Source organism: Varanus komodoensis, unplaced genomic scaffold, assembly GCF_004798865.1.
Source record: "Varanus komodoensis strain SLA01 unplaced genomic scaffold, ASM479886v1 scaffold27, whole genome shotgun sequence".
NCBI classification, from domain to species: Eukaryota; Metazoa; Chordata; class Lepidosauria; order Squamata; family Varanidae; genus Varanus; species Varanus komodoensis.
The window spans coordinates 9,374,715-9,390,892 of record NW_025335701.1 but is presented as its reverse complement, the minus strand read 5'-3'; the positions used below and the strand labels follow the sequence as shown (position 1 = coordinate 9,390,892).

Sequence of the window (16,178 nt, the reverse complement as noted above, 5' to 3'; positions counted from 1 at the left end):
GGATGCAAGGAGACTGAAGTGCCACACTGAGGCCTCTGCAGCCTCGTTCCCTCCCTCTCTGAAGTGCCCCAACTGCACAGGTAACAAAGCCCACCGAATGAGGAATGTGGGGTGGGACGCCTGGGGTGTGAATGTTGCTACCCATCACTCCTTCCACTCTGCATAGGACAATCAGAACCCTCCGAATTCAGTATCCCAAATCAGTGACTCGTTCCGTATGTATCTGGCTCCGTAAAAGCTCAAGTGCCTCGTCTGTGCATGCATGCATGAGCAAACATTTTATGCACACTTAAATGTTCAGTGATGATGGTGAGGGAGCAAAAGTGGGGCTGCTAAGGAAAAAAGGAGAGGCATCAGCTTGCTCAGAAACCCTAACATTTGTAGAAACATTAAAAAAACCTCACACATTGGTATGGGGAGACCTAAAAGGGGCATCCCACCCCACTCCCAGCCAGTCCAACAAGGTCTGAGCAAGCAGAATGCTTGCCTTTGGGGGGTGGATAACTGCAGGGGAAATGGACCCTGAATGAATGAAGGCATGGCTGGTTGGAACAGGTGCCTCCAAGACTGTGCCATTGTGTTGTGACTCTCACACACAAGCTACTGAACAGCTCCCAGGGATAAGTAATCCAGGAACGGCTGTTATGTGTGGACCAGGTCAACCCAACACGGTCAAATTCACAAGACGTCTTCGCCAGAAGAAAGCTTGAACTTGGAAGCAGGTTGGACCAGCTCGCTTATGGGAGACTTCCTGAGTGATATCCAGCACCCTTGCCATGAAAAGAGTCGCAGACCAACATAACTGGAGGGCAACGAGCTGGGCTGATTTGCTTTGTCCTATTTTTCCAGTAAATGCCAGCTAGTTTTTCCCCAAACAATGGTCAAACCAGTGTTTTATAACAAGTACTCTCCAAGTAGCAAGACTGGTAGATAGATAAAACTTGCCAGTCTTCTTGACCTGCCTTTTAAATCACCTTAAGCGAGGTTGTAATTATATGGGTGAAAACAGAGGGCTCTCACCAACAAAATGAGTTTAAATAAAAGGAGGCGATCACCATGAACAGAAACTTGAACATGACTTCTTTCTGTATTATCAAAGACCAGTTTGTATATAAATCTGTAATTGCCCCATTCACCAGAATACTGCAATAGCATTGGCTAACCACAAAATTAAAGATGCCTTCATTGCTGGCACTTGATGACTTAGGCAAGGATTTCAGGGGACAACGCAGCTTCTCTTTGGAATAAGTTTAAAAAGTAGCCTGAGGCATGGCTTTTCTGAGGCAAGGCATGAACCATTAAAAAATGCTCATGGCTTCTGCTCGCCAACCCCTTTTCACAGGACACACCTGAGTGATGCACATCAAAGAGCCCTCCTTTCCCAGTATTGGGTTGGTAATAAATATTAAAACAAAAGAAACTGCAGGCTTCATCTGCTTTTAAAATTAAACCCACATTAGTACTCTACGACAGACGGCCAATGTACATTATAAACCATAGGACTGCAACTTGTACTGGCTCAAAGCCAAAACCTTAATGGACATTCAAGGCACCGAGTAAGGAAATGGTTCTGTATTAATGTCTATGAATAAGTCAACAATCAATATCCAGTATTACCGTAAAATATGATGCACCCTTTGAAACCCACCTCCATTAAAAGCCCCACCATGGCTTCAAAGAAAGCAACACAGGTATTCTGGCGGAGCTGAAATGCAACTTATTGTGACAGCTATCAAAACAGATCTACCCCCCTAGCCTATGCAGTCCTTTAGAACCGCAGCAGATTTTTTTCAAACGATGCGCTGTGGTTACCAGAAGCCAAACTAATATTTTAAAAGGACAGTGCTTCATACAGATGAACATGGCAGCTCAACAGGAATAAAAACTGCTATGGCACCTTATGGACTGATGGCAAATTTGCTTATTTTTCCTCTTCCCTACCCAGCTCTGTTTTCCCCTGCAGTGCTATGTCTATTTAGACTGTCTGCCTGTAGGCAGGGACCAGATCACTTTTACTAACTGTAAATGCATTGCTCTGGGAGAATTTCTGTCTGAAAAGTGGGGCACCTTCCATAAATAAATGTACGCACAGTAACTGCATAGAGAAACAATAGATTAAGGTCACAGAATAGGAGAGTCGGAAGGGCCCAAGCGGTCCATCAGTTCCAACCCCTGCTGGTGCAGGACACCACGTTACAGCATCCCACCCAGATGGCTGCCCAGTTTCTTCCTGAATGTCTCCAGTGTGGATGGAAACATGTAAGTTTAAAACCTGTGCTGGGATCTGGCAAACTACTAGCATGGAAGTAATTCTATCTGCTGAAAGCAGACAGCTACCTGTGGGATCGAATCAGAACCTGCACCTCAGTAGGTTGCCAAAACTGCCAAAGAATAAATACATTGTCATCAGGGAACAGAGACATTTGGGGTGTTACTGCTGGTTATAGCGAGGATGAAATGGGCCTAGACATCTGAACTCAGACAAAATATGGTTAGTCTTAACTACGGTTTATGGAAATGTATCAGCTTCATAAACCATAATCTATACACATCTGCAGAAATCCTGCTATGCAACTTTTTTAAAAGAAGGAATTAGGAAAGGAGACATTTCATTGTTACTCAAATGATTTCTTTTTCCTCTGACAAAACATTCTTTAATCGGCTGAGGTCTCCTAAATGGTAATCTCATAATTATTTTACAGCATTTGATGGACTCTTAAGAGCTGTTAAAATGAAACTTCAAGAACACTGAATGTTGTCTGTTTAGAACTTATAAATTAGAAATAAAAACAAGTAGCATTGGTGCACCTCTTGCACTGAGAGCCTGGAACAACCCAATCACAAGGAGTTGCAAATGTAGGGTCTTGGGCTGCTTAAGATCTATCCATTTGGGTTTATTGCTTTAGAGCAGAACATTTAGCAAGTCAACTGCTGTCCAGCACGTTCTGATATGGCTCTTTTTTTTCCAGAGGTTTCTACACGATGAAACCAGAGACAGGCTAAGAGCCGTTGGTAACAACAGGCTCCTTTCGGAACCAAGAATGCCAAATGAAATATTCATGAAGTGCATTAGCACACTGAAATCTATATTTTGGACAGGCATTGAGCTCTGGCTCATCCGAAAGTTGGCTGTGCTACTCTAAGTATTGGGGCAGGCACCGTCATCATGAGAAGAGACACTTTCTGATCCCCCTCATGCTTAGCTGTTTGTCCTTGGAGGCTCAGCTCGCCCCAGTGATGCAGAGTGCCGTCTACCAGCTGCAACCCTATCAAGGTGACGAGAGCCAGGCATTGGTGGCATATGCGCTAGTAACCTCTGGGCTAGAGGTGATGAGATGCTGGGCATTGGACGGCTGTGGATGAAGACTCGGAAGCTGAAGCTAATCCAAAATTCAGTTGCCATCTTGCTGACTGCCCTGCTGTCTCGCCTCCATGGGGCCCACTTGTTTCCAGGCCAAAATCAAAGTGCTGGTCTAAATTTATAATGCTCTACATGACTCAGAACTGTCTATCCCCAGGTTCAAATCTTGGTAACTGTAGATAAAAGAGCACAGCATTTAGCTCCCAGTTATGTTAAACAAGCTATTTAAAGACATTATTAGGACTGGTCACTTATCTTTCCTAAGAAAAAGCAAATTTAGCGATAGAAGATTCTAATCAGGACGATAACAAAGGGCAGGGAGGTTAACCTTTTTTTTTTAAATGCCATTTTCCCAAGCTGGGAGGTGCTCCATGGGACATGATTTTCACAAGAAAACTGCAGGGAAGTGCAGCTGTATCAGTTCTTCCAGACCTCTCAGAAGCTTTTGATACCACTAAGCCTGGCATCGCCTGGTTCATTTGTTTAGACTGAGCTTAGCAGGCACAATGTTATGGAAGCCCTGCTTTTTCCTAGATGAGCATCTCCAAAGGTTGTGTAGAGGTCACTAGCTGCTGAAACTTTCCCCTTCTTTGTTCCAAGCCACAGGTAATCTCTTTGCAAAATAGCTTTTTTTCAAATTCACAGCTAACAAAATACAGACACAAGAAGACAAGCCTCTGTGCATCAATAGTGATTTGTTGAGCCCAAACTAGAAACTATTTCCAAAAAACCCTCCTTCTCAGGAACCCTGGGCTCCATTTCTCTGGGCGGATCTCTCTGGAGAAGGGCAAACCTCCTAGATCTATGCAGACCCTCTAATTGGGTAGCCCTTCCAACCCAGCACTGCATCATGGGGTCAGGGACATTGGCTCATCTCCCACACTCCTTTGTCCCATCCTGGTGCTTCCAAACCCTGTCCATTCCCATGATCTGCCTAAGTATCTGGCCAGTCCAGATATTAACAGATATGCATTTAACTATTAGTGGCATCACAGGGCTTTCTGCAGCTGCAATTAGTAAGCGCACACAGTTCCTTGATACGGGATACTTGCAACCTAAGGGGTCATTTCATAAACAATCTCACTGCTAAATGAGTGAAAAGGAATTGCATGCTGACTACAAAATACTCAGGCATGGTGGTTAAAAGGTACTTTCTGAGCAGCTGAGGAGTGGAATGGGCTCCGTGCAGATTTAACCACAGAAAAATAACTCACAGTGTACAGCTCAGTATAATGAATTTTACATAATGTTATTAAGCCTGTCATCTTACTGGCAATTCTGAAGCCAAAGTTTTCAAAGCAGAAAAGACTGTTGACTTGCTGTATTGCTAAAGCAGCCCCAGTAAACATCACTGTCCTTATTATTGCAAATGCATTTCACATTTACTGGATGTGTCATCCTTAATTCCAGGCAGATTAAGCGGGAATTGCACCGAGCGCAGGCTAATATGTGAAATGTAGCAGTAATTTCAATACAAAATCAAATGAAACATTGCAAGGGAAAAGAACAGATGCCTGAAAGTTCGGGCTGCTTTGCCCTACTCTTTGGGAAGCTTTTTCCATAGTGCAATTTTCAGGTGGGTTCCTAAAAATGTTTTAATAATATGAATGCTGGGCCAAATTTCTTTTCAGAGCAGTTCAGAGGGGCCACATCGCAGTGGTGGATGGGGCAGAAGGCAAAAGGAGGTCTAGAGTACTCGATATATTACTGTATTTGCACTTAAAGCTCTTACTGTCCGTAGCTAAGCCTTCAGAGAGGCGACTGAACCTATTAGAATGCAAGGTACACACAAAAAGCAGGAACCCATCAAGATGCAAGTCAGGAGAAAGGGCACCTGGCCAGGAGAAATAGGTGCAGTGATCTGGAAAGCCCCAAGGGTTGCATTTGTACTCAAGGAGGGCTTCAACTGGCACCTTGACCTGAACTTCCGCACCAGTTTTAAAAGCATATGGAAAACACAGGCTGTGAAGCTCTGCACCTCGAATACTTGTTATCACGTACTTAAGCTATGTTCAGACATAACACTAAGCCATAAAGAACTACAGCAAGCCTCGGGCTCTCATGCACACACCCACTTCACACAGACCTTGTTTCCATTTTAGATTAAGTTGCAGTTTAGCACATCTTCAGATCCCTAAACTGTGGTTTTTCCTACCTATGGTTTGTGGAAACAAGTCAGCTTGTTCTCCCCAAGACTGTGGTTTTAAACTGGCTTGTTTCAATGAACCATAGTTAAGATTTTGTTATTACGTCATGTTATCTCCAACATATGGCCACCCTCTCAATGAGAACCCTCCAGCATGGCTCACGTCTTGTAAACTCAAGACTGTGGCTTCCTGGAGGGAGTCGATCCATCTCATACTTGGCCTTCCTCTTTTTTCCCCACCTTCTACGCATACTTTCCCTAGCATGATCGTTTTCTCTAGTGAGCCATGCCTTCTTCAGATGTGCCCAAAGTCCTACATTCTCAGTTTCATAACTTTTGCTTCTGGGGACTTGATTTGATCTAGGACCCACTTGTTCGTCTTTCCATCAAGCCACAAGCTCTCCCCCAGTGAAATCCACTGCCATGGGAAGTGGTGATGGCCACCAATCTCAATGGCTTTTAAGGGGGACTGGACAGATTCATGAGGGATGAGACTATCAGTGACCACTACCCTTGCAGCTATGGGCTCCCTCTGTTCTCGGAGGCCCGCCTGCACACACCAGTTGCTGAGGAGCTTGGGCAAGCGGAGGTCTTGCGCTCATCCTGCTGGAGGGGTCCCGTGGGCAGCTGGTTTGCCACCGTGCGTATGGTGTGCTGGACTAGATAGACCTGGGGTCTGATCCAGCAGGGCTTTGCTTATGTCCACAAGGTTTCAAGAGAATTTTCTTCACTGTCCAGCTTTCACACCCAGCCACAGGGATCAGAAATACCATAGCACAGATGATGGCCTTGGTCCCCAGCAAGACATCCTTATACCTGATGTAAGGTGTACATTCCTTCCTTGTTGTGCTTTCAGGTCTCGAGGCTGAGGCTTCCATTATGGAATTGATCAATCTCCTAAGTTAAGATTATCCACAGTCTGTCCAGGTCTGGGTAACCTAATGAGCTGTGGTCAATTTAAAATGGCAACAAACCTCTCCCCACAGCTATGCTGGAGAAAACGGGCTAAGCCCAGGGCTCGTACCCAGCTTGCTCACTTACTGCTGAACTGTGGCTTATGTGTTACATTTGAAGAGAAATCTGTGATGCAGTGGTGCAGCTAAGTAATTTCAGACCCTGGACCCACTAGTCTCATAGGTGTCCCCTTTAGATGGCTAACTATATTACTGCAGTTGTGAAGCACAACAGACATTTTTCTTCTTCCCACCCTTAAACCGACTGCCATTCCACGCTTTACATCTGCTTCTATATGCCCGTTAAGTTAGAACAAGAACAAAACTGCATGCCAACCCCGATTTTCACAGCAAAACAGTGAGCGAGCCCAATTTGGCATTTTTAGACTTGTTTAATATCAGAGCAGCTACACAAATAAAATGGAGGTTGTTTCTATGCCTAGGTGCCCTCAGCATCTCATCCTCTCTGCCAGTGATGGGGGCTGGCTAGGCAACAGGAAGCAGGACTCTGGCCATGAGGTCCGAGCTGAGCGGCATCACAAACTTAATGAGCTCCCAGGTGCTGTGCGAGACACTCCGCAAGCAAAAATAAATTATTATGCAGAGATAACATGGAGCTAACCACTGCAGAATTCTCCCTTCATTAATCACTTCAGTATTGCAGCCTTCTTCATTAATAAAGCAGACTTCAGAAGATCCAGGGAAGGGGGGTGAACAGGAAGCTCTGCAGCTCCCCAGTCTGCTGAAGACTTGCTTTGCCTCTTCATCCTTCTGCTATCACCACCAATTTTTTGTTTGTTTAGCAAGCCCTTTTCATTAAGTCTTAAAGATCTGAAACATCCCTGGAGAATGCAGAGCTGTATCGGCCCCATCAGCAGGATGATACTATGGAAAGGCAGGCTTATACAGACATGCTTGCATCAAAAAAGATGTTTCAATCCACCACCTGCTCTGGAATTTGGGACAGACATTTGTGGCTGGGGCGGGGGGGGGGGGTCCACAGAGCATAAACCACAAATGGAATAGCAAGCTCATCAAGTGCAAGTATTCAGCATTCTGCCTAACTCTGTTGTTTGCCTATTCTTACATGCAGCCAAGGCAACCCAACATGAGTAAGCAAGCACTCAGACTTTCATGCCCATCAAGCCCACTCAGGAATAATATAAAAATGAGTAATAATTAGTATTATATTATACCGCCTGCAAGTGAAGCTCTCTGGATAGTTTACAACAAAGTATAAAAATAATAATAAAACAGATTAAAACATTAAGAATCAGAATAGTGTAAAAAACCATTAAAAGACAATTTAAAAGACCTGGCCAAGAATAAAAGAATTGTCAGGCCCCTGGATGACCAGGGAGGTCTTTAAAGGCCTCCTGTAAAGAGAGCTGTCTTACCCTGGTGCCAAAAGATGGCAAATTTGGCACCAGACCAGTCACAACAGAGAGGTTATTCCATAGATGGGGGGGCCAACAGAGAAAAGGCCCTCCCCCTAGTTGCCACCCTCCAAGTCTATCAAGGGGTTGACACCTGATGGAAGGCCCCAGAGGTCGAGCATAGTGGCTGGAATGCCTCCTTGGGATCTCCTCTTTTCTCCCTCTTGCCCCAAGCATGCTCAGATCGCCATCTTGCATCACAGGTAAATAGCTCCCATAACCTAGTGACTGAGTTCACCACCAGTATAAAAAAGCATGCCTTGCATCATGGCAGAAGGAAAAAAAGCTGTAGTGGCTTGTTCTCTTTGCCCACACACATCAGTTACACACCACCCCATGTGTGTGGTTTTCTACATTGTCTGAACCCAATGAGGGCGAGCAGTGGAGGTGGCTCCCAAATCACACAAGGACTGCAAAAGAACCCATGGGAGTGAATTAGGGGCCACCCCTGTGGCCCACCTTATCAGGTTTCGACAGTATGACAACCTACACCCAGCATGGGTAATTGTGGAAATGAGGTAACCTCATCTCCTTCCAAGTAAGCAAGTCCAACTACTATGAACTAGACAGAAAGGGGGAAGTTATTTCCCTCTGTCATTCATTTCATTTAATATACATACATACAAAGGAAAAAAGGAAGGAACAGCAATAATACACTAGAACATGGGAGATGTTTGCTGACCAATAAAGGGCTTCTTCACATATCACACAAAGTTCACTGACACAGGAAGTGGTGAGAGCTTAGAACAGTTTCCTTCTATTTTCGTTCTGTTTGTTCAATTATCAACAACAGAGTTCCATAAAAGACAGAGGCCTAAAACAAGTTCATGAAAGAGCCTCCAACAAGAATTACCCACAACATGTAAATGGAACCTCCTTCTTTGAATGTGATACACCAAATGCTAGGTACTCAGGAAGGAGAGCCCTCCCCTTAAAGCCTTCCTTCTCAGCCTCCCACAGTCAACCAGCAGGCTATGGCTGGCTACCAGAGAAGGCTTATCTAGATACCTGTTGTGGTCTTTTGCATCCCTGTGATTTCACATCCCCTCCAAAACAACAACCCTTGCCCAAGAAGGAAACAAGACTTCACCCCACACTCAAGTGACCGAAATTGACTACAAGATTCCTGGCCAATTACTCTAATGGGAGCCATTTCTGAAACTACTCCCATTTTGTATCAGTCATATAAATTTTATTACTGCTAAATAATTCAGGTGATTAACTGAGATGCAATTTGGCATGCTTCTCCCTAATCAGCATGAAGAAGCATGGTTTACAAAACACCATCAGGACTGGAAGACACCTCACTGGTTAACAGAAGTGGCTGAGAAGGGCATGAGGCCAAGACCTTTTGCCAACTCATATGCCTGAGCCTTTCCGGACCCATGGCTCAGGCACCTGCATTCTGCTTAAGCAGGGTGCCGAACCTCCTCAGCTGGGGTTCCTGGCTGGCTGGGCCCTTCCTCTGAGCAGGGCTGCCAAGGGAAGAGCATGTGAGGGCATCATTCATATGGCAACCAGACATTGGAGATGATTTGGCAGCACACTGCAGCAGCAAGCACTTTAAGCTAAACCATTTTTGATCATTTGGCTCCACCCTCTCAGTCTCTGGCTTGACCCAATACTGGACTGAGCCACCTGAGAAATTCTCTGAAATGGAATTCAGTCCCCAGAGAGAAGGGAATGTGACAACCTGGTGTTAAATCATCATTTACAGGAAAACTGCAGTTTCCAAGATATTCTGACTATATTACTTCCCTTTCATGAAATGCTAGAATCCCAACAAATCTCCCTGCATTACCCACTTCAGCACATCATGAAGGGGAGAGAAAGGGAAAGACAGTGGATTCAGGAAGGAAGGAAGGAAGGGTGGGGGAGAGCGAGCGAGCGAGCGAGGCAGGCAACAGAAAGGACAGACTGTGCTTCAGTCACACTCAATATCCAATATGTGAGAAACTCAAATTCTTCACCTGAAAATACATGATAGAACCAAGGTCAGCGGATGCACAAAAAGAACAGCCCCTGCATGAATTTGTACTAAACTTGGTATTTTTGAGAAGTTAGCACATTTGGGCTTCTCCAGGCAAAAATAGTTACAGATTAGCAAGAGGCAGTTGGCTGGTTGGCAACCCACAGGACATTGGCTTATACTGACTTAGACCCCCCTAGCTAAGAATATTTTTACAGTGAATAACCAAAGCTGCCCAGGTTTTCAGACTGGGATCTTCTCAGCCTGACCCAGAAATGCTAGGAATTGAACTCAGGCCTTTGGCACGTGGAGCAGGTGTTTTACCAATGAGCTGCAACCTCTGTCTCAAAGGGGAACCGGAGGCAACAGGGCAGACAAAAGGTGCCTCCATGTTCCAGAAATTGCCCAAACCTACACACAGCTCAGCTGACAAGGTCACAGCTATGTCAGAGGGCACGCAGCCTGCGTGGAGAACTGCTCTACCCAACCATCCCTCCACAGGGGTATCCTCAAGCAGAGCGCTTTGGGTCCCGGTTTTTGAAGCACAAAATCATGTCAAGACCAAAAATGGAGTTCAAGGCCCTGCTCCTGAACAGCTCATTAGCCAACCTCCCTGCCACTCCAACCACAGAAGACAATGTCTGTTTCGTCATTAGACAAGGGAGAAGAAATCCAGGATACAGTCAACACAGGTTCATTGAAATCGATCCATGAAGTGGGTGGGGAAATTTGGGGAATATCCTGGCATGTACATGAAACACTGCAAGCCATGCAGAAGCCCCGTGCTCCATCCTTAAAAGCACGGATGGCACATTTTACTGTTGCTGCACACAGCCGCTCACCTGTATATCAGTGTCCTTGACTGGTTCCAGGGGCTCAAATGTGGTCACAGCGCTAAGGCTCTCCAATCGCTGGGAGATGTGGGAGATGTCCAGACCTCTGGAGCCGAGGAGAACTGATCTACAAAAGAAATAAAAAAGAAGGTGGATCACAAGACATGTAAAGGACTTGGAGTTTTGAGGCCAGGCCCATTTTTTAAATCACAAACTCAAAATACAACAATGTAATTCAAAGGATCCAGTCCATGTACCACTACGCAGCTTGCCTTTGATCTGCCTTGGGAACTATGTGGAAACTAGGTAGAAATAAATCTGGATTTGCTTGCTGGTATGGTTGATTCTCTACCCAAACAGTCTACTTGTCCAAGGAGGGAAAGTTGATTGAAATTAAGCTCCTTCTTTTACACAGTTGCCGTCACCTAGATATGCATTTTAAAAAGCCCAGTTAACTACCTGTGGTGAAGATTCTGCCCAGATGGAAACTGGTTGGGAATCAAACGTGCCACAACAGAGAACAGCAACACACTTTCAGTAGACAACACAGGAAAACGCTGTCGGATCAGACCCGCGGTCCGTCCCATCCCATCCAGCATGCCACACACATGGTGGTAAACCAGCTGCCCACAGGACTGCAGGATGGGTGCAAGACTTGTGTGTGCCCAAGCTTCTCAGTAACTGGTGTGCAGGCATGCCCCCTCTGGAGAAGGAAGCGGCCCACAGCCACTGAGGCTAGAGCCATGGACAGCCTCCTCTCTCATGAATTCCTAAAGCCATCACCACTTCCCATGGCAGCAAATGCCACAGTTTAACTATACATTGGGCAAAGAAGTACTTGCTGCTGGGTTAGAGAGTGTGGGAAAGGAAAATGTCCCCTCCTTCAATTTTCCCCAATCCATGCATAATTTAAACACATCTGTCATGTCTCCCCTTTCTCTTTTTTCCTACACTGAGCATTCTCAGTTTCTGCAGCAGTTCCTCATAGGGGAGCTGCTCATTTTTGTCACTGTATTTTTTTTTCCCAATTCAATAACGTCTTAATTCAGGAGAGGCAACCAGAACCGAACCCAGTGATCCAAGAGTGGTCGCTCCTGACAATCTCTTTTGGTTTTAGCCACCCTGACAAGTTTATTGCCATCAGCAAACTTTTCCTCTCCACAACTTATTCTCAATTCCGGATCATTAACAAATAGGTTGAAAAGAACTGATCCTAGCAAAGAATTATGATTTATTCCCACTCTGTCTTCTGTTCTTTAACCAGTTAGTGATCCATAAGAGGACCCACCCAACACACACACTTTATTCCATGACAGCTTAGTTTGCTCAAGAGCCTTTGGTGAGGGACTTCCTCAAAAGCCTTTAGGACGTGCACATGGTGGGCATGTCGCGAGTGGAGCCAGCTGGTGCCGGAGGTCAGACTAGATGGCCTGGGAGACCCCTTCTGACTCGCTCTGTTTCTATGTTTCTAAGTCCAAATAAACAATGCCTACGGGATAGCCCCTGTCTGTATGCTTGTTGACACATTAAAAAAAACTCCAGTAGGCTTGTAAGACAAGATTTCGCTTTGCAGAAGACATGCTGACATTGTCCCATCAGGGACTGTCCCTTGATATTTTTACTGCTTCTATCTTTAATGATATTTTCAAACAGCCTACCCAGCATGGATGTCAAATTAACTGGCTATAATTTCCCAGGTCACTCTGGCTCCCTTTCTAAAAACCAGTGCTATGTTGGCCGTTTTCCAATCTTTTTGTACAAGGGCTGTTTAAGAACATAGTAAATATTTTGAGAAGAAGGTCAGCAAGTTCATGTTTTAGTTCTTTTAAGGAGTCTAGCATGGGCATTGATTGGGCTGGGTGATTTACTGATGTTCAGATTATCAGTAAGGTTTAGAACCCAAGAAGTTCCAGTAGCTAATTTCCTTGAGGATAGCAAAGATGTTATGTCAAGCTACAGTACAAGCCTAAATGGGCTTATTCACAATTTAGTTCCAGTGAGTTCAACGGATTTTTCTCCCAAGAAAGGTTTGCTTCGGACAGTAGCCCTTGCATCTCACTTTAAAACAGAAAGTTTCAAAGTACTTACGCTTTGACATCTGCCGTCTCCTGAGAGGTGCGGGTTAGCGTCCGGGAGCGCAGACGTTCTCCAGCTTGCTGGATCTCTTGGAGGTTACGTTCAACATGAGGAAGCTCTGCAATGCCCTCCGTTTCCGCTGCAAGCTGCTCTGCCTGCTGCAGGAGCTCCCCAAACCCTTCGGCGTCCATTTCCAAGGAAGGCTGCTATGTGGAAACCCTGAGGGGAGATGGATAGAAAGATCTTGGGCAAACAGAAAGGTGCAAGTTCTAGGAAGGCCTCCCCCAGCAACACTCGGTGGCCTCATCACCCCCTCTGATTAAGACCTGTGAGCAAAGAGGCTGAGCAAAGGACAGGCAGCTTCATGCATAAAAACCCATCTGTTAACCCAACAAGATCTCTTATCTGCAAACCTGCATGCATGAACCCAAATGTCACTTGAGAAACATGGTAAGCTACAATAACCCAGAAGACACTATTATTCAACTCCAGACTGGAGGATCATGAGAAAATGACAGTAAAGATGATCTCAGCAAGTAAAAAGTCAGTGGAGAGCACAGGGTGATGACACCGTAAGAGCATCATTAGCCCCACCATGTACAGCAATATTTAATTATTTTCTGGCCTTCGTACTGATGGATTTTCAGGCGATTCTACCATGACACCAGCAGGCATGCCCGATGGTACCTGCAAAGGGATCCCCAATGTGGAGCCTGCAGAGTTTCACAAAATAAATTGCTTTTTTAATTCCCATTTTAGCTTATATAGTAGTTTTGCAAGAAATGCATACAGCTTCCTAGCAATTACACACACACTTCAAAAAAGCAGACCTAATATCTAAATGAGTAAAGGGGCACTTTTATGCTACCCATCCAGATAGTGAAGCTCCTTAATGTCCCCAAGTGACTGCTGAACTGTTAAGGGTTTGTCCTTCCAGTGTTGCAATATCAATCTTTAGCTGTTCAAAAGGTTGTAGAGAATCCAATTACACTGACCATTTGTTAAGTTTCCATGAAGTAGCTATATATTTAGAAAGAGTACGCATATCAGTGGACGTTAAAAGACCGTTCCAGTACAAAAATGAGCTGTGTAAAAACCTCTACCCAAAAGAGAAATGAAAAGCGGACATTGCCAAAACATAGGTTTAAAACAAACATTAGCTATGTTGCATTGCTTGCAATTAATCAAAATAGATGATCCCTTAGAAAAGAGATGTTGCACTGTTCAACTGACAGCAGTTGAAGAGTTTTCAAAGAAATAGGGAATCATGAAGGGAAAAAATATTCCCTGAACAGATCCATGAGACACAAGAAATCACATATTATAGTCTTGTTCTGGGTCTGACCATAGGATCCAGGGACTGATAAGCCATCACAAATAAAGGATTCAACTCATGATGCCTGGAGATGCCACTGAGGGGGTGGTCCTTGATTCCCCTAAAAAAAACTCCTCCATTTTTATACTTCAACTACCTGAACTCTGAATCAATGTGCTTTGTTCTCCAATTACAAATATTTACTGTTTATATACAAACAATATTTCCTTTTCATCATACAAAAAATAGAACTGCCCTGACCAACAACTACATAAATTTGCAGAGTTATCCATAAAATGGAACTATTTTCTGTGTTTTATTTATAGTTAGTTTTAAAAAGCTTATATAGATTACATGAAGTATGCCTGCCTGAATGCCCATGTCTTGATTCTTTGTAGACTAACATAGTTCAGGCCACAGTCTGAAACCTACAGACCTGAGAGTGACTCTCACTGAACTGCATTTTACTTCCAGCCCTTTTTCCTTCCAAGTGACTCAAGGTGGCTTACATCCTCCTCCTGCTCGCCATCACTGCAACAATCCTGTGAGGTAGGGCTGGGCTGAGAGTCTGCGACTGGCCGAAGTCATCCAGTGAGCTCCATGGCTGAGCAGGGGCTAGAACCCAGGTCTCCCTAGACCCACTCCTGCACTACACCACACTGACTCTAATCAACAGACACATCTAGAACCATTAGCAAGTAGATAATTAAGCATATTGTTCCAGAAATAGGATGCAGCAGTAGGAAAATTAATTTAAAACAATTTAAATCATCTTCTTTCTCTGTGAAAATTGTGCTCTTTTAAATCAGTGCTCCCTGTTAATCGCCGAGAAACCTGGCCAGCCAAACCATTTGACTTTTATTTACTTACTGAATTTTTATCCTACATCATTAGCCATAACACTCACTTTCAATAATAACCCCAAGACATAGGCAACTCTAGATAGAGAAATCCCAAATATTGTTCCAAGCATTCTACCAGGTCACAACGCAGGGCCAGCTGGGTCTCCAGTTCAATAATATGATTGACTAATTTACAGTTGCTGCCTCATTAAATCATCGTGGGGGAAAGGACGGAGAGGAAATTAGAAAAACTTGCCTGCAAAAATATTCTGACCTGCACAAATGACAAATTAGCTAAACTCTTATTAAGAACACCTCAAAAATATGAAAAGCTCAACTTTGGAACCAATTCCCTAGGGAGGCGGTGGGCTCTCCCACACTGGGAGCATTCAAGGTGCAACAGGACAGCCATCTGGGAGAAATGGTTGAACTGGGCGTCCCACACTGGGCAGGGGGCTGGACCCAATGGTCCTCTGGCCCCTTCCAACTCTGCTATTCTAGGATTCTGTGCAGCCACTTTTCAAGAATAACATCAGTGTTGTTTGGGAACATTTAAAGAGAGACACATCGCAGTCAATACACAATAGCTCTGATGCACAGAACGCATCTGATGTTTTCACATCAGAGATGCTGGCAAGCCACCAACAGGGAGTAACGAACCTCAGATAATCACTAAGAAGGCTTAATTACCCCGGTTGTTAAATCAACTGAAAATCAGTTCCACTAATTGTGAAAAGGTATTGCAACCTGCGGACACAGAATATTATGTCCCAATGATTCTTTACACAACCCACAAGGAAAAACCACATGCTGTGAGGTGTTGCTGAACTGCAAAGGACACACTACCCCGGCCAAAGCACAATGCCACAGCACTGCTTTCCTTTATTTCTGCTCCACGCTGGACTGCATGCAGCCTCCCAACTGCTCAGGCAATCAACTATCAATCTTGACTGAATTATCCAAGGGGCACCCAATGCATTTGTATGGCATCACATTGGAACCCCACTGTATGAAGAGGGCCTTTTGTGCAGCAGAAGCGGAATGAGCTTCCCAGAGACTTATCTGATACCTACATCATGCTCTTTTCAGGGCTTTCTTATTTTTCTGGACCCTTTAGCCTTGTAGTTTCTGCTGTCTTAAATTTCATAGATTTATGGAATACTAGGTTTGGAAAGGGCCAAGGAGGTCATCAGGTCCAACCCCCCGCTGCTGCAAGATGCCAAGTCAGCCATGCCACTCAGAGGACA

At 44.7% G+C, this 16,178-nt stretch overlaps 1 protein-coding gene across 3 annotated transcripts in view; it reads right to left on the bottom strand.

The window, feature by feature from the left end:
• NUP93 (nucleoporin 93) overlaps window positions 1–16,178 on the bottom strand; it is a 92,358-nt gene that overhangs the window by 66,505 nt on the left and 9,675 nt on the right. For all 3 annotated transcript variants that reach the window (XM_044434166.1, XM_044434165.1, XM_044434167.1), the window contains exons 2-3: window positions 12,787–12,993; window positions 10,708–10,825 (exon numbers count right to left, since the gene is read on the bottom strand). In XM_044434166.1, coding sequence (XP_044290101.1) covers window positions 10,708–10,825; window positions 12,787–12,965 — 297 coding nt within the window. In that variant the 5' untranslated portion in view covers window positions 12,966–12,993. The remainder of the gene's footprint in view (window positions 1–10,707; window positions 10,826–12,786; window positions 12,994–16,178) is intronic.